General features: G+C 32.8%; 3 protein-coding genes across 7 annotated transcripts; 1 reads left to right on the top strand and 2 right to left on the bottom strand.

Annotated features, from left to right (window-relative positions):
- Positions 1 to 6,765: 6,765 nt before the first annotated feature.
- Positions 6,766 to 9,046, top strand: LOC108461266 (beta-amylase 3, chloroplastic-like). Its single transcript, XM_017761056.2, has 4 exons — positions 6,766 to 7,476; positions 7,560 to 7,770; positions 7,901 to 8,011; positions 8,104 to 9,046. The coding sequence occupies exons 1-4, from the start codon at positions 6,965 to 6,967 to the stop codon at positions 8,887 to 8,889; spliced, it is 1,620 nt and encodes a 539-aa protein (XP_017616545.1). The 5' UTR covers positions 6,766 to 6,964; the 3' UTR covers positions 8,890 to 9,046.
- Positions 8,713 to 11,139, bottom strand: LOC108461267 (probable serine/threonine-protein kinase PBL19). Of its 2 annotated transcripts, XM_017761058.2 has the most exons (4): positions 10,493 to 11,139; positions 9,825 to 10,082; positions 9,594 to 9,716; positions 8,713 to 9,512 (listed from the first exon to the last, which is right to left on the bottom strand). In XM_017761058.2, exons 1-4 carry the CDS (start codon positions 10,844 to 10,846, stop codon positions 9,084 to 9,086), a joined length of 1,164 nt encoding a protein of 387 aa, XP_017616547.1. In that variant the 5' UTR covers positions 10,847 to 11,139; the 3' UTR covers positions 8,713 to 9,083. The 2 variants fall into 2 exon arrangements, with proteins under 2 accessions (XP_017616547.1, XP_052877982.1); XM_053022022.1 differs by having other exon boundaries at positions 8,713 to 9,716.
- A 3,442-nt stretch (positions 11,140 to 14,581) lies between these two features.
- Positions 14,582 to 17,277, bottom strand: LOC108461487 (casein kinase II subunit beta-2-like). 4 transcript variants are annotated; one of them, XM_017761344.2, is made up of 5 exons: positions 16,582 to 17,277; positions 15,674 to 15,892; positions 15,313 to 15,407; positions 15,054 to 15,219; positions 14,582 to 14,935 (listed from the first exon to the last, which is right to left on the bottom strand). In XM_017761344.2, the coding sequence occupies exons 1-5, from the start codon at positions 16,811 to 16,813 to the stop codon at positions 14,805 to 14,807; spliced, it is 843 nt and encodes a 280-aa protein (XP_017616833.1). In that variant the 5' UTR covers positions 16,814 to 17,277; the 3' UTR covers positions 14,582 to 14,804. The 4 variants fall into 4 exon arrangements, with proteins under 4 accessions (XP_017616833.1, XP_017616832.1, XP_017616831.1 ...); XM_017761343.2 differs by having other exon boundaries at positions 15,674 to 15,898; positions 16,582 to 17,276; XM_017761342.2 differs by having other exon boundaries at positions 15,313 to 15,422; positions 16,582 to 17,274.
- Positions 17,278 to 18,152: the final 875 nt, after the last annotated feature.

Genomic DNA, 18,152 nt, shown 5'->3' with positions numbered 1-18,152 from the left:
TTCTACTTTCTTTATTTCCATTTCGTTTTTCATCTCTCTAATATTTCCTTTTTATTTTAACACGAATCTATTAAATAAGAGTAGCCATAAAATAAAAAGAAAAGGAAGAGAAGAACCTTACCGGAACCGCCGTGGTTGCTTTGCCGGAGGTCTCTCCTCCATCGTCGGGGCTAAAAGAGGGGTGAAGGCCCTTTCTTTCGGTTCTTTTCGACTCAAGAAGGCTAGGCCTTCAAACTCTTTTGGAACAAGGCCGAACGGCCTATTCTTGTGCATTTCCGGCCACCGAGTATGGTGGTGGTGCGTCGGTCAGACGATGGCGGCGAGGATGGGTCTCGAAACTCTATCTGCAAGGGAGGAAAAATGGAGAAGGGAGAGAGAGAGCAGGAAGACTCTCTATCTTTTTTTTTGAAAGAAAATGAAGTTAAAAATGAAAAAAAATATTTTTTTTGGGCTTTAATGGCCATGCAAAACACTGCCGTTTTGCACCCTCACACACACACCCCCACGCCCCAAAACGGTGCAGTTTAGGGGGAACCTGTGTGTTTTGAACCTATGGGCTATTCGCTCCCATGGTCTCTTCGATTTTGGGCTTGTTTACCTCGGGCCCCTTTTATTATTTTATCTTTTCATAGATTTAACTGTTTAATTTTCTTTTGTTTTTTGATTAAGCCCTCGGTTCTCTGGTGCTTCGAAATTCGACATACATCTTCAGAGTTGGGGAATAATTGCATGTTTAACCTCTGTTCTTTCACGCGTGCCTTATTTTAGGCCCTGCGTCCCTTTTTTATTTTTTTTTAGATAGGACCCTTGATTTTAATCTTTTTTAATTCGATACTTAACCTTATAACATTAATCTTTTTATATTTTATTGATTTTTCATATACATATACTTTTATTTATTCATTTATCTTAAACAGTTTCACATGTTATTTATTTTAGATTTTATTAATTCTTTAAGCTGACTTATGTATTATGCATTTAAGATTGCTTTACAAATTCGTTTTACCTTAAACTTAGCCCTTTTTAAGGAACTTGTCTCATTTCTATTTTAATGCTTTCATGTGTTGTTTGTTGACTTTCTACACGTTGTTTACTTTATATGTTTTTATATAAATTATTTATATTAAACTATTACATATTTTGTATTCATATATAACTTTTAATTCAACCTATTCTGTAGGTTATTATTTTAAATTTTCTTTTATTTTTTGTATTACCTATTTTAAGCCGTTTATTTATATATATATATGTATATATGTATATATGAATATATATATATATATATATATTCTTTTTTCTTTTATACATCATTCATTTGAAATTATTTTTACCGTAGCTACCTTAAATCGTGTTATTTATCATCCATTTTAAATTCTTTTTATTTATTTAAATGATTCTATTATTATTTATTTTAGGTTTGTTTGCATATGGTTTTTTTAACACTTTTGCATATATATATATATATGTATATATATATTTTTGAAGGACAGAAATTATTCATATATATCATCTTTTTAATTTGCCTCGTATTACGGATTTTAAAATTCCTTTCTACATTATTTATTTTAAATTCATTTATTATCATTCTAAAGTTTGTTTACATTTTTATTTGTTTTAATTTACTTTATATCTTCCTTATTTTTAAAGATTGTTATATATTATTAAATTCATTGGTTATTTGTCGATGTTATTATTTAAATGATGTATTGCCATGATGTTTATTTTAATTTGTTTACTTGATATTACTGTTATTCATTCGTGTAATGTTGTATCCATGTATATTTGTTTCATGCTCATTGTTATCTTATTTCATATCATCGTCTCACGAATCAAGCCTCGATGCATTTATCCAATAAATCGTTTTTTTTAAATCCAAACAAATAATCAACGTTGTTTAAATATCAGATTCGGTATTATTCCAAAGCAAAAGTTTCAAAATAAGGCAATGTTTCGCGTTTTGAAACATCGAGGAATTGTGCCCTAACTTACGGGGTTTCGATTTTCTCGTTGATTCTATATAGCTAAATATCCTTTTGATTTTTTTAAAATACACGGAATTCTAATTAAAAGTAAAGACGACCTTGTGCTCGGGAGTTCATAGTATTGTGTCCTAACTTACGGGATGTGATACTCCGATATCTCGAGATAAGGAAATCTTTAACAATCGTTTTGAGCTAATTCAAGTGTTTTAATCCACATCAATGAAAAGGATCGTATTTTTTTAAAAAAAAAACATTCTCGATTTTTAATTTTCGATATTTAAGACATTAATTAATCAATTAGGTACCAATTTTGGGCGTTACGAGGGTGCTAATCCTTTCTCGTACGTAACCGACTCCCGAACCCGTTTTCTCAAATTTCGTAGACCAAAACACCGTTTTAATAAACTAAAACGTTTTATTAAAACAAGGTGATCCGATCTCACCTAATAAAGATCGGTGGCGACTCCCATTTTAATTTTTACTTTCAAAACCAAAGTCGTTTCAAAAAAATAGTTTTGACACGCATATTTTTCGAAAATCCAAGCCAAACTTCAAAATACAAATATCTTTAAATTAACAAATTTTATAATAACTGGTTTGGAAATTGACTTGTGAAAATAACAGGTACAGAAAACTTTGAATTAAGATTCTGTATCATATTTAAAAAAAAAAAAAAACTAATTCAGGGCCCTCTATTGTGAAGGAAAAGTGTCCCCCAAGCAGCCATTATCAATGTTAGTGGAAAATATCTTATCAAGGGTTGAATCAAATATTTGTAAAAGAAAATGCTTCTTCACTCTAATCCAATTCCTTTAATCGAAGGTAAAAAAATATTAAAACCCAAATATTTTATGTATTTTTTAAATAATTTCTCCACTGTTTCTGATTATATCTGTTCTTTTTAAAATAATATTTAAAAATTATTCATAATTCTTTTTTAATTCAAAAATAAAAAAAAAATACGCTTCAGTGCACTCAACCCCATATTCTCTTATATTCAAAGTAATGCCTATATTAATTGAATTAACACTCAACCCACATTTTACGTATTTACATTATTATAAATTTTTGAAACCCAAAACTTTTTGTTTTTGTTTTGGAAAATCTGTTTATGACAGCAACTCTGTTCTTATCAGAAATAATATAATATGTTTCTACTTTTCTATTATGATAATATTGTCTGCTTACCATATTTTCACAGCAAACTTATCCAATATCCACCATGGATAAACTTGTTTATTTAATTTAATCATTTGCACTTCTTTTTTTGCATTCAATATTACTAGATTGGCCATGGAAATGAAAGGGCGTTGAGGGGTTTTACTTTTCTTATTTATTTATTTATTTTTGTGGGGATTGGAAATGGAAACGTCTTAGCAATGGAGAACCACAAGCAAATGGTAATGGGAAATATGTGAGAGGGGACCTTGTTTGTATTGATTGTGACAAATGGGGCTGCTTGAAATTTGGAACTGTTGAAAAATGAAAACATTAGGCAGATTGGGGTCGTCTTGTTGCGAAACACCGCAGGTATAGGAAATTGAAAACTAGATTGAGTTATATATCTACCAATGAAAATTAATCCCTTTCAACTAATAAATGTGTGGGTTTTAACGGGGAGAGATTGAAGACTAGTATCATCCACCAATAGAACTTGGATAATTTTTCTTCTCTAGGGAGTTGGATTATTTTTAGAGAAATTTTTAAAGTATTATTTGTTTAAAATTAATAAATTTCTCAATAGATCGAATATTATCTTTAATTAAGATTTTAACTTCCAATTTTGTTGAGAGCTCAAGTGTTTTTTGGCTGTAGGTTTGACAAAACGAGAGTAACTTGTCAAATTCAATCATGTATGGTGCACAACTATCTATCTAGAAGATGTGAACATCCATGTTTGATAGGGTTTGAACATATACTCTTAAATAGTAACATAGTTGAACCCATCAAGTGCCAAGGCATGAGCCTAGACTCTATCAAGTTCACAATGGTTACCATGCATTTTTTTTTCTAATGAGGAGTTTTCGTTCTGTTAAATTTACCGCCCCTCTAAATTAACTTAGACATTAAAGCTATTTGTAAAATAAAAAAATAAAATTTAAACTAAAAACAATATTAATTTATTAAAAGATCTGTCGGCTCCAATTGAATGGTACTTTGAACACTTTAAACAAAGTCAACCTCGTCTCAACAAAAAAATGTCTAATTTCTATTCGTGAATGCAGTCTTTGATCTCTCCATTGAAACCCACATATTTTGAATTAGAAAAAATCAATGTCATTACTTAAAAAGTGTTTTGTAGGGGAGAGATGGTCGCTGTGTAAACTCAAAAATTATATGCATATGGATTAATACCAGCTCGATGTACCCTGAAATATTTTCCTTAAATTTACAGAAAGTATTTTCCATTCCCCACTTGATAATTGTTTGTTGGTAAGAGAAAGATCTAATTTAGTCCACAAAAAAATATAGTATATGTAGAGGTGAAAAGGAAAAATGAGAAAAAGTGAATGGCTAAGCTCTGCAATCCTCACCTGAATATAAGCACCAGGCGATCCATGTCATGGGGTACATCAGAGTCTGAATGTATTATTCCCATTTAGATAATGACCCCTTTGTCACCTCAATTTCCTGTATCCAATTTCATTATTTCTTCTTTACCACCAACTAATTGCCTGCATTGCTTTTCCCCTCCTAATTTCTAACCCAAATCAATTAACATCTGTTTCTAAATCTGATGCAATTACAGCATATGATCAAGTTCCAAGTCCAGTTTTTTTTGAGATTAAAAAAAACTTAATACATTAGGTATTTTCACATTTTTCTTAAACATATTGCTTGTATTAATTTTTGGTTCAATATAATATTTGTATTTGCTAAAAATTATACGTTTTGGTACTTGAAAGTAATGGTATTTTTTTTTGTTCTTAATTCGGGTTTTTGAGTTTTTTTTAAATTATAACTAATTAATTGTTGATACAAGGAATTAACAAGAAGGAGAAATTGATGATGACTATTGAGTCGGTTCACCTATGACAGGCTGAGAGCTGAAGGCAAGAAATAAGGAAGAAGGGGAAAGAGGAATAGAAAGAAGAAGAGAAAACTAGAGAATGCTCGATTATCAAGCAGAATGCTTGAGGAAAAGAATGATCCCTGTTATTCCGCATGTCGGGATATATATAGGGGAGATCCCCTTATCTAATAATGCCATGCCATTGATGATACAGATGGTAGGCTGCTTGTGTGGTCGACTAAGTGGCAAGTCCGTTACATGTCAGTTGTCGTCAAGCATAGTAACGTATGGTCTTGCTCTGAGATTCTCCTTATTGAGATTGTATGAGGTTATTTTGCTTTAGTGGTCCTTCAGTGATATCTCATAAGAGGATAAAAGTGGGTGATGTACAGTAAGTGGGTAGTTGGTCACAAAAAACTCAGTTGAATGGTCACCAACAAGGATACATGGTGGAGGGCCATCCGCAAGTGTTTGCTAAGCCACTCTTTGTATTACCACGTGTCGAAGCTAGAATAGGGGTATAACACTAATAATATTAGCAATTGATTTTTATTAAATCAATCTTAAAACTTAAATTAAATCACATTAAATGTAAAATTAAATAAATTTACAATTAACACTATATTTATTATATTAATAAAATCACGAAAAAATTGAATTTAACAATATTAATAATTAGCTTGAGTGAAATCAATCCAAAATCTAAAAAGGGTGAGATATAGGTATAGAAATTGTTGATAAATAAAATTATGGTACACCATAAATAATGTAAAATTCACTGAAAAGATTGGCGTCTGAAACAACTTGTTTTGAGAAAAATAAGGGAGCAAATCCAACGCATGAATGACATGGACAAATTGTTGATCCTATCCTTTTGCAAGAAAATAAGAGGTTAACATTTGTGATGGAGCCAACCAATTTGATTAAACATTTCATAATAAATCAGTGTCAAACTTTGAATAAATCAATGCAAAAAACATAAATCCAACCAATAAGCATAGACTTAATCGTATCCACATGTTTTGGGGCAATTCAAAATAGGCTCCAATTTTGTTCTCTCTCTCTCTCTCGTCTCCTTCTCTCCCAATTTTCTTCTGTTTTGGGTTCTTTTTTCACTTAGTTCTCAACCGTTGTCATGGTAATCTTTTGGTGTAAGTTTTCGATTATTAGGGTATGCAAGTGCATGGTTGCACGCAGCTATGCCCTAATAGGTAATAAGTAAAATTATGGTGGTGTTAATCTAATTTTGTAATTACTTTGTTGTAAAATTATTTTAATGCCATTGCCATTTTATAAATAATAAAAAAATTCTTATCCAAAACCTAGCAAAGCCGAGAAATATTGGAAAATCCTAATAACTTGTCAGCCACAGAAATCGAATATGCGGCACACTACATAAAAAGCTATCTCACTTTACTTTATTTCAACACTCTCCATATATAATTCTTATTATATGTTTATGTTATATATATATATATATATTTATTGATTTAGTTTTTATTTAATTACAAAATTAAAAATAAAACTAAAGTTTACGTATGGTATTTAAAAGTTAAAAATTATAAAGAATTAACATAAATATTTATTTAAACAACGGGTGACTATGACTTTGTTCAATTACCATGTGAGTTGAAAATAAATATCCCTAGAGCTTGAGCTTCAATGGTGACTGAAATACCCAAATAAGTAATAAAATCGAGAGCTTAAAAAAAACAAACCTGTAAATAGATAAAATATTATAATATGACCTTGAAATGTTGAGCTGACTAGTTTTCAACTATTGCACTTTTTTTTGAGTTCTTTTTGCCCTTTTAAATCTGAGCCCACCTTTTTTGCCTCCTTCAAAATCTAAACCTAAGGTTTCATTTATTTTCTATAAATGAAACCTAACCCATCTTCATTTATTCTCACATCTTCTCCTCCATTCCTCTGCAAACACACACAAAAATAAAAAAAAATAAAAAAAAACATGGCCTTAACATTACGGTCTTCTACTTCCTTCATCAATCCAAAAGAAACCAAAAGCTTTAAAACCTCCGATGATCATTTCTTAGCCACCGTTTCCTTTGCTCAAATAAAGCCCTCGTGCCGTTTGCGACCAAAATATTCAACGTGGATGCAACAAGTTTCGCATGAGAAAATCTCCGAGAAACAAGAGAAACTACACAGTTTAACGATTTCCCACACTGAAAACAACAGCAAGGTGCCTGTTTACGTGATGTTACCGCTCGACACGGTGACACACGGTGGTAACTTAAACAAGCCGAAAGCGATGAATGCTAGTTTAATGGCGTTAAAGAGTGCCGGCGTGGAAGGAGTTATGGTGGATGCTTGGTGGGGCTTGGTGGAAAAAGATGGACCTTTGAAGTATAATTGGGATGGGTATTTTGAGCTTGTACAAATGGTTGAAAAACATGGTTTGAAACTTCAAGTTGTCATGTCTTTTCACCAGTGTGGTGGCAATGTCGGTGACTCTTGCAGGTACTGTTTATATACAAATATGATTCTGTTATGCTTTTGGAAAACATTAAACTAACGTTTCTTAATGTTTTGAATATGTTTAGTATCCCATTACCGCCATGGGTGCTTGAAGAAATAAGTAAGAACCCGGACCTTGTGTACACTGATCGGTCAGGGCGGAGGAACCCTGAGTACATTTCATTGGGATGTGATTCCATGCCGGTTCTTAGAGGACGAACACCTATTCAGGCTTACACCGATTACATGAGGAGCTTCCGTGAGAGGTTCAGAGATTACTTGGGACGAGTTATTGTGGTAAGTCATTTACTCTCGCGGTATTTGTTACATCTTTAATCACGATAAATATTGAAATGGGATAAGAATAGAAGGATACCACTCAATGGTGGACCACAGGCATCTCATGTTTTATGCACTTTTCTTACAGGAAATTCAAGTGGGGATGGGACCTTGTGGGGAACTGAGATACCCATCTTATCCGGAAAGCAATGGAACATGGAAATTTCCTGGAATTGGGGAGTTTCAGTGTTATGACAAGGTAATTAAACTTTAGAATTTCATTGAAATACTTAGAAATATGGTCTATAATTCAAATGATCAAACTTGGACTGTTGTTAAATGTTGAAACAGTTCATGAGAGCTTCACTTGAAGCAGCAGCAGCAGCAATGGGGAAGAAAGACTGGGGAAAAAGTGGACCACATGATTCAGGTCATTACAAGCAATTCCCTGAAGAAACCGGGTTTTTCCGAAAGGACGGCACATGGAACACCGAGTACGGACAGTTCTTCCTAGAGTGGTACTCTGGTATGCTATTGGATCATGGAGATAGACTACTTTCAGCAGCAAAAGGAACATTTCAAGGAACTGGAGCCAAACTATCAGGAAAGGTTGCTGGAATTCACTGGCATTACAACACAAGGTCCCATGCTGCTGAACTAACAGCAGGGTACTACAATACTCGACACCGAGACGGGTACCTCCCGATAGCTCGAATGTTTAGCAAGCACGGAGTTGTTTTCAATTTCACCTGCATGGAGATGAGAGACTCGCAACAACCCGAACACGCAAATTGTTCGCCGGAAGGATTGGTTCGGCAAGTGAAGATGGTGACAAAGACTGCACGAGTCGAACTCGCGGGAGAAAATGCATTAGAGAGGTACGATAGTGGTGCGTATGCACAAGTTTTGGCAACGAGTAGATCAGATTCGGGTAGCGGATTGAGTGCTTTCACTTATCTAAGAATGAACAAAAGGTTGTTTGAAGGGGACAATTGGAGGAACTTAGTGGAGTTTGTGAAAAACATGTCCGAAGGAGGTCGGAAAATTCCGGACAGCGACTCCCGAGGAACAAATCTTTACATTGGGTTTATCAGAAACAAGAATGTGGAGAAAACAAAGGAGGCTGCTCTTGCATAGAAAATTTGTATATATAATTTTCATGTATAATATATAAGCTAGAAAACCAGAAAGGAGAATGTATATGTAAACAGAGCAAAGACTATACAGTCCGTATGTTATACACTCATATGCCAAAATGATAGAATCTCCACAAATACATGGAGATTTCATTAAACAGTGGAGTTATATAAGCATAATGCTTATATCGAATCTTATTTCGATCTTCGCCTACTTGATCTAGACGACGATGTAACATGAGATTTTTTTACTCCATTGCTTCCCTCTTGTGATTCTTGTATTGCTTGTTTCAAGCTTTCCGCAACTTGACTCATTGTTGGTCTTTCCTTGGCATTTTTGTTTAGGCAGCTTTTGGCTAACTGTCCAACCTTTTGAGCTGCACTGAAAGAATAATCGTTCTGAAGTCGAGGATCGATGATCATGCTGAACCGTTTACTATCAGGAGGGAAATTTTTCACCCATTCAAGAAGCTTTTGCTCGGATGTCGGTCGGTTACGTTCCACCGTTCGTCTCCCTGTGATGATCTCGTAAAGTACGACCCCGAAAGTCCATATATCACTTTGGATTGTGAGATGACCTGTATCGATATATTCTGGGGCTGCATATCCATACGTTCCAACCACCTTGAACAAAAACCAGCCATAAATCAAAACAAAACACATCAAAGTTCTTACTGTTCTTGAATAGCTGATAAATCTACTTACAGCTGTAGATACATGAGTACGATCCCCGGTAGGTCCTTCCCTCGCAAGTCCAAAATCCGATAGCTTCGGTTTAAAACACTCGTCCAAGAGCACGTTCGAAGATTTGAAATCTCGATATATAACCTATACAATTAACCCAGAGGACGCATTCAATGAAGCATTTTTTTCTCTATTTCCACACACACACACGCACACACACACATTGCAAATAAAAGAAAAGATTGTGAGTACCTTAACTTCCAATCCTTCATGCAAATAAGCCAGTCCTTGAGCTGCTCCAAGCATAATCTCCAACCTTGTTTTCCATAGCAATGTGGATGTTTTATTGAAAAGATGATCTTCTAAGCTACGGTTCGACATGAATTCGTAGACCAGCAGCCTTTGAATCCCTCTTTCACCATCTGCACAACAGTACCCTAAAAGTTTCACCAGGTTTGCATGGTTGACGACTCCCAGAAATTGAACCTCCGCTAGCCATTCCTTATGACCCTGTATCAGATTATAGCAAAAATATCATAAGAATCTGAAAATGTAATGCAGCTATGTACCATGAAAATGTGTCATAAAAGCCAAAAACTCATGTATGTCTACTAAAAACAAGGCCATTCAGCAGAGAATATTAAATGGCAGCTATGTTATTCAGATTTAGGTGTTTATCCGACACAGATATGTTATTCATTAATACAATTAAAAACTGACAAATTGACAAAACTTTAAACTAAATTGCTCATTTTTAATTAAAGGGGCAAAATGCAATCTGATGCGTAGAAAAGGGGCTCCACAGTAATTTTACCTATTGAAACCATAAACAACCCTTTTTCAAGTTTCAATCTTAGAAACAGAGCATGATTTCAGAAAGACCAGAAAATAATAAATAAAAAAAATAGCAGCAAAAATACCTGTAAACCGTGCGTGTTGAGTTTCTTGATAGCCACAACTAAAGGATGTCCTCGACCACCGAGTGGTTTAATCGTGCCTTTATAAACACTCCCAAATCCACCTTCACCGATCTTTAACGTCCTATTGAAACCATTGGTCGCATCGCTCAATTCTTCCAACGAGAAAACCCTTAAATTTTGCTGTTTCTCTTTGTACAATTCTGGGATACTCTTCGAAGATTGGAATGATTTCGATGTTTGACTGGAATCTGAATAGTCTTGTGATTTGGCTAGGTTCTTTGTTTCAAAAACAGAGCCTGTTCCTCTGTTTTTGTTCTTTGGTTTGTCTTTGATGAAGATGGGAAAACACTTCATTTTCTAAGACCCAAAAAGAAAAATAACTCTTGAAGTTGCCTTCAAAACCGTTTGCTTATATAATAAAGGATGAAATTAAGATAATGAAAAAACAGAGACTGAATTTTGACTATAGACAAACAGGGAGAAAATTTTCCAAGGCATTGCTAATTACTACTTCTCTCCGTTCAAATTAAAATAGACTCAGTATATATTAATAATTAAAAACAAAATAACCCCAATTCAATGATTCCAAAATCTGATCCAATTTAATTTGATTCGATTGTAGATCAATACCAATTTTTCAAACGGGTTGCTATACTTCTAGACCTTTTGATATATTGGAATAAATATATGAAATATTGATAGGTAGAAAGACTTTTTCAGTCCCTTTCAATTTCATAATTGAGCAAATTGGTCCTTTTTATTAAAAAAATCCAAAAGTAAACAACTAAGGACAATTAACCATAGTGCTAATGCCTTACATTAATTGTACATAATTTTTATTAGTTTAATAATAAATTTAGCTCTCAATGTTCACATATTTTATCAAATTGGCCTCAATTCTAAAAAAAAAATCAACAAATTTTGCCTTAACTTCTACACATTTACACAAATGTTACGGGTTGAATTTTTTAAATCAAGCCAATTTAATAGAATTTGTAAACTTTGATGGCTAAATTTGTTATTATATCAATCAAAATTATATATAATTAAAATTAATAAGGATTAAATTGCTCTATTTCTTTTTGAAAAGGACTAATTTACTCAATGTCAAAACTGAAAGGGAGTGGATAGCTTTTTTACCAATATAGTATTGGTCGTTAGCAGGTAGCATTAGACAACGACAATATAACCCTTTGAAAGAGGGAAATGGTTTGAATTGAATGGAACTGGAAAAACAGAACAGCAGTTTGATGGAAAGTTCTCGTTTGACTTTCTTCCTAGGAACCGAACAGAACAGAAGAGAAGGATAAGCAATGTTTTCAGCAACACGTCGTTTCAACTCGACTGACTCAACTGTGTGGGAGAATCAAGAATTTGGATTGAATCAATTAATTCAACTGATTTTATTTGATTCAGTCAAATTAATTCGGCTTTTCTTTTTATAAGCGTTTTAATTGGTTGATGTTATAATTATAAAATCAAATTATTCTTACAATATTAAAATTAAAATAACCCCATTTTATGTGAAAGTTACAGTTTTTAATGTATGAATTTTATATTTCATTATTAAAAGTGTATTCCAGCCCCAAAAAGAATAAATAAATCCTTTTGGGATTTGGGAGTTGAATTAATTTCTTCAAGTCATTGGCTTTATGTGTTGTAATTTTGTCATTTGTGTATAATAAAATGTAATCATGGTCATGGACCTGGTCTCACTGCTATGAAGAGTACATAATTTGATGTTTGATGTTTGATCCCCCACAACAAGGACAAATACAAGTAATAGTGCCTATGATATGTCGGTCCATCATTAAAAAAACAGATCTTCTATAATTTAAAAGATATGCGACTTGGTTTCCTAATCAGGAAAGCAATCCACTTTTTTTTAATTATTCATTTTAATTATAAATTATTATATAGATCTTTTATTTTCTAATTATTTAATGATATTTTAGCAAAATTTTTCATATTATTGACACATAATTTTGATAATTTTTTATCTTGAACTTAAAATCTCGAACTCTGACCTTGAATCTTAAATCTTAAATCTTGAACTCCAAATCTCAAACTCAAATTTCGGTTTGAGGTTCGGAGTTTGGGTTCAGGTTTGAGATTTGGCGGTTGAGGTTTAAGATTTAAGATTCAAAATTTAGAGTTATGGATTAAAAAAAACTAAAATTATGTATCAATAATATAGAAAAATTTGTTGAAATGTCTTTAAATAATTTGAAAGGGACCATAGATGATGTGATGGGAAGGATCCATAAAATAATTTTTCCATTTTAACACTTCAATTAAATTCTCACCTCATTTACCTCTTAAATTTGCATTGTTTATCAAATCACTCAAAAAATGGATGAAAAAATTAAAGGTTATTTAACTTTGCTAATATGATATACTTGTGGGTTGCCACGTGGATATCGCATTGCGTCAATTTTTTAAAATTGAAAAAATAATAAAAATAAATTTAAAATTATTAAAAACATAAAAATATATTTTAAATTTTAAACATGTGCATGCCACATAATGAAAGTGAAGGAATGTTAACTTTTCATTTATTTTGGGATGATTTAAAAACAATACAAATTTAAAGAATTTTATAAAATTGGAGGGTCAAATAAATTATTATCCCTTTTATCTAAAATATTAATGTGAATTTTTTGTTTGTTTAAGAAAAATTTCCACTAACTTTTATTTGGAATAATTACTGGTTTGGATAGAAATAAAATGCCAAAATAGATGAACTGAATACACAATTTACGAACAGTAAAAGAAATTTGACCTTTCATTAATGGGATTGTTAGGTAAATGGTAAAAGGAACCAAGCAAGTACCTTCCTCAGTGAATTACTAATTTAGCATCTGAAAGGCCTAATTAAAGTAAAGAAATAGTTTTGTCAGCATAGTTCATAAAGATGGAGGATTTAAGCTTTATAATGTGAAATTAAAATATATATATGTATTTTTCTTTTATAAATTATAAGAGGATAAAATACTAATAATAACGTGACTCGAACCCAAATCATAAATATCCCAATTATTAAGCCAACATAAGGGTTGGGTTCATATGAATACTTCAAACCTTATAAAAAATATTGTATTATATGTTAGAAAAAAGTCAAGAAAGAGTTCCATTCTAACACATTTACTTGACTTTTTATTTTCCCTTTCCTTGTCAATGTAATCTATAAATATGAAGCGAATAGTAAAAGCAACAAAAATCAAAGTCAACAAAAAGCAAAATCGAATTGATTATACCGCCTTGTCTACCAATTAATGGTGTTGATTTAGTAGCAAAAGGATCTTGAATTTGCCAATGCCCCTTTTATTTAAGACATTACACCTTAATTAGAGTAAACCGATTGGTTATCATAATTCATATGATTAAAATTTTTATCAAATGCTCGTTTAATACCCTTCCTTCTTTATTGTGTAAAAAACCAATCAAAGGATTCAGTCAAGTTAAATTTGACTAAACCCTAATAAAGTAGGAGACATTGTTTAATTGGCTACCTAATCACCATTTTGACAAAAGGGACATAACGTTGATGACAGCCTCTTTACTTATGAAAACGATAGGTCCTAATTTTCATTACATTGTTTGAGCCTTATTTTCCTTTTGGATAAAGTATTTATCAAGTCCGTACTAAATTAAGTTAATCCTTATCAATTTATTGAATTGATTCATTTGATCAGATCAAGAACTTGCCAGATACATTCACTGCTTGCACCATGGTCCATGGAATAGTCGCAAAGAACTCATTACAACACATTGATTTGGGGACCATTGAGACCATATCAAAGAAAAAGCAGAACAAAGACAATAACCAAAAAAGAAACGTTTATCATCAATTTACAGGGGGAAATCTTTAAAAAAAAAAAACCAAGGCAAGCAAATTGATACAAAAAGCAACAATCTGTGAAATATATATATATATATTATATGGGACAATTGATCAACTAGTGAATGCTTAAAGGTACAATATACCGCGTGTTCGAGGCAATACACAGAGCAGACACTGAATCAATAAAAGTACAATGGAAGGTAAAAGCTAAAAAAGGCAATTCAATAGTTACTCTAACAAGAAAATTTTCGGATGAAGAAGCCGAGTGGGAAGGCTGATAAAATTGAAAATTAATACTTGCTGGTTGCACATATGCTTTATGGTAATTCCATTTACAACATATGAAAAAGGACCTAAAACATGATTACTTGAAAGGCTATCGAACTACACCTGATTTTTTGAGAGTGGTACTTCCAAAATAGAAGCTAGGGAATACAAACTCATGAGGAAGCTTTTTTAATCCCAGTATTATGGGTTGTGGAGCTTGAACCCGAATACTCTTGGAACATAGATTTGTGATGCCTTTAGTGGCTTCAGGTGCGAGTATGTCATGAGGAACAGGTGAGGGAATGTGGTCCCAAAGTAGGCTCCGTCAATGTCTAGATAGAATTAAGGTAAACTTATTACATGCTCGAGGCAGAAATGTTGGAAATATAAACATTGACATGCATGCATGCAACAATAAGTAGTAAATAATTTCAGAGGCTAAAAGGATACTGCCTTGATACTTAGACCGAGGGTAGTAGATATCTTCACATCTAGGGCAGAATATTTTTACGGTGCTTGACCGAGGGAAATCTGATTGACCAACTGGAAGGCACGGTTGGCCACAGCAGTAAACTCTTGGGCATCTACCAAAATCATAGCTCTTGTACTTGTCTAGCTGTAAAAGTTTCAAAAATATCGTTGTAATATTTTGTATATTAATATGTGAAAAATGAAATCATCACATTGAATACTACAGCGAGCTGCTCACCATAGCAGCCATTCCTTTGCTTGTCAATATGAACCGAGCATGGATCAGACCGTAAAGCATTTCAGCTGCAGATTCAACTAATTCATTTTGCTCCTCTGTAAACATATCTCCTACCAATGTCAGCCCAACAGAAATTACTCATTACAAAAATACATGAAATAGACACTTACCATGTTGGTAGATGACAAATTTTGAAAAACTTGTCATCTTCAATATTTAAATGCAGTCAAATTAGAAAAATGCCGATCATGGAACTAGATCCATCATGCATCGAAGAACACATACAACACTAATGTTTAACATTCTCAGAAACTTATAACAGAACGGCACTCAAATATCCGAAATCAAACCGTAAGCTTACCATGAGAAGATTCAATATCCAAAATCAAATCAAGCGCATAATCGTAATAAGGAACTTGGCTGCTTAGACCACAAAGGTTAAAATCATCTTGTATATAGTCATCATCAACTTCACAAAAGAATTCGTTTCCTCGTAGGTTGCAGAACCATGAGATCCAGGACGTGTCATCCCCATCAGAACCACTAACATCTGACTCTTCAGTGTCGGTTTCGGATTCATCTGCGACTAACACCATCAAAATTTGCACCAGCATATGTCAAACAAGAAGTGAAATAGGAAAGTGATGCCACCAAAAAAAGTAAAAGGAAATGACCCTCACTTTGAAAACATGGTTCACAAAAACAAAGGATCTACCGCATGGATAATCACGAAACAATAAAAAGTACAATCTTAAAAACTTAAACATGGAGGTTTATATGGCTAAAACCAACCTACCTTCAATGCAGACACCTCTTTAGAGCTATAAACACAGATGTTGAGGAAATCTTATTCATATAAATATAAGGTTTGGCAAATATTCATATAATCTCATCAAAGCAAACACTTTGACAACCTAAATTAAGAATGTTAGCGTAAAAAAAAGCATGCCAAGAACAATCTTTGAGCTTTCTCATATTTTTTTCACTCAAAACATTAATAATATTAATAACAATAAAACTCAAAATTTGATTTATAATAGCTCAAATTACATACATTTCAAACCTTTGGGCAAACTTAATTTCATTAGAATCAAATAAACGTAAAAACATGAAAAAAAATACAACTTCAAAATATTCAGACCTGAGCCTAGATATGAATTTAAATAAAGATAACAGAAAACACAATTCTTCATATTGAAACGAAAAAATATTCTAAAAATATGCTCTAATTTAAAAATTGAAAGAGGGAGATGTGATTAATAACTATACCATGTGAGGCGTTTGCTTTGGATAGAGAAGTGGAGCGAGAGTCGCGATGATGATCAGGTGGATGTTTCCCCACGAGAAGGGAATGTGCGGACTTATCCTTGCCGTTGGTCGCCCTCGAAGTCGACGGTGACGATCGTTCCAACTGCTTATCAAGCGCCTCGTTGATTCGTTTCCGATCTACAGACCCCAACTCTCCCTTGGAGCCACCGGCCGCTCTCTCTCCTCTGTACATCTTATTAATATCTCTTCTCCTCTTCTTCTTCTTCTTCTTCTTCTTATTTGCTGGTGATATTAATCGCCATCGTTATCGCCGATTCATAGCGTGAAATGACGTAAATGGCCCCTATGTCCCCCAAAAATCTAGGGTTTTCTCTTGGGTTTTTTTTTTTTTTTTCGGTTATAAATTTTAATCTTTCTATTTCAGAAATGGAGCTAAGCGCTATAGCTAGCTAACCATTTTTTATTTTTTATTTTTATAATTTTTCCTTTTTATCTCTCTGGATTTTATTGCTTTTTTTTTTAATTATTTAGCGAAATGAAAAAAAAAAAGAAAGAGAGAGAATGAGCAAGGATGATGGAGGGAAATTTTTAGAGAGAGACAAGGTTAAAATGGGAAAAGAATATTTTAGGTTCCGGCGATATGTACGACAAATCGGCGAGGACAGCTTTTGGCCTATAAAGAGGTTGGGGGGCATGCATTGGATGTGTGATTTACTTACATATTCTTTAAACGTGGCATGTGATCTGATCAGCTTGTCACATGTTGGTTACTGTAGTAAAAAAATTCTTGAGAGGTACAATATTTTTATTATTGGTTTACAAAAAACTTTACTCAATTTTTTTTATAAAATTAGTGCTAATGACGATAACGTTGAAGTTTTAATTTTTAACTTATGTGCATTATAATTGTTTTTAATTTCAAATTATATATATGTAACTTGTCGAGGAGAGGCCAATATTGTCGGAAAAAAAGCTGTGAAGTGTGAAGTGCATTTGTTGAGAGTCAATATTATTTCCGATGAAGAATTTAGTTTCCCACCGAGGCGGCAGAGCATATTGTGTGAGAATGCTGTCATTTAGACTAACCCACCCTAACCATTTCAACCAAATGCTGTCATGAATGAGCCAAAGTTAGGATTTAGGATTTAAAAAATAATAACTTTGAAAGTTGAAAGAGAAGGAAATCTTAAGGTAGATACAAGAGAATCTAATGAAGTGTGAAGTGGGGACAGTGGCTAGTTGAAGCCGTGTACTTTCCGTAGGTTTGAGACAAATCTTAATAAAGAAGTCAAAATCCATTAAAACTATTTATTTATTGAGTTAAGACCCAATTATAATACGAATAATAGTTAAAATTTCATAAGTACTTTAAAACTGAGTTTAATTATATTTTTAATTACTTCTATAATTGTCTTTATATATATAACCAAAAAATATATACATTATAAAAGATATATTCTACAAATTTTAAATCAATTTTTATCAAATTTTCATTGTTATTGATAAATTTTATCAAAATTTATTACCAAGTTGTTTCCTCTAGCCATGTAAATTGTAATACCTAATGTCTT

The sequence above is a fragment of the Gossypium arboreum genome, chromosome 11, assembly GCF_025698485.1.
Source record: "Gossypium arboreum isolate Shixiya-1 chromosome 11, ASM2569848v2, whole genome shotgun sequence".
Lineage (NCBI taxonomy): Eukaryota > Viridiplantae > Streptophyta > Magnoliopsida > Malvales > Malvaceae > Gossypium > Gossypium arboreum.
Note: the sequence above shows the minus strand (reverse complement) of the source record. Positions and strands in the feature narration are given on the sequence as shown.

Excerpts from the sequence above, each read along its gene's own strand:
- LOC108461266 (XM_017761056.2), top strand. The coding sequence starts at position 6,965 with ATGGCCTTAACATTACGGTCTTCTACTTCCTTCATCAATCCAAAAGAA. Across the intron at positions 7,477-7,559 it reads AATGTCGGTGACTCTTGCAG|TATCCCATTACCGCCATGGG; the intron begins GTACTGTTTATA and ends GAATATGTTTAG. Across the intron at positions 8,012-8,103 it reads AGTTTCAGTGTTATGACAAG|TTCATGAGAGCTTCACTTGA; the intron begins GTAATTAAACTT and ends ATGTTGAAACAG.
- LOC108461267 (XM_053022022.1), bottom strand. The coding sequence starts at position 10,846 with ATGAAGTGTTTTCCCATCTTCATCAAAGACAAACCAAAGAACAAAAAC. Across the intron at positions 10,083-10,492 it reads TCAACACGCACGGTTTACAG|GGTCATAAGGAATGGCTAGC; the intron begins GTATTTTTGCTG and ends AATCTGATACAG. Across the intron at positions 9,717-9,824 it reads ATGAAGGATTGGAAGTTAAG|GTTATATATCGAGATTTCAA; the intron begins GTACTCACAATC and ends TTAATTGTATAG.
- LOC108461487 (XM_017761340.2), bottom strand. The coding sequence starts at position 16,813 with ATGTACAGAGGAGAGAGAGCGGCCGGTGGCTCCAAGGGAGAGTTGGGG. Across the intron at positions 15,423-15,673 it reads GGATATTGAATCTTCTCATG|GAGATATGTTTACAGAGGAG; the intron begins GTAAGCTTACGG and ends TGACATTGGTAG. Across the intron at positions 14,936-15,053 it reads TCGGTCTAAGTATCAAGGCA|ACATTGACGGAGCCTACTTT; the intron begins GTATCCTTTTAG and ends AATTCTATCTAG.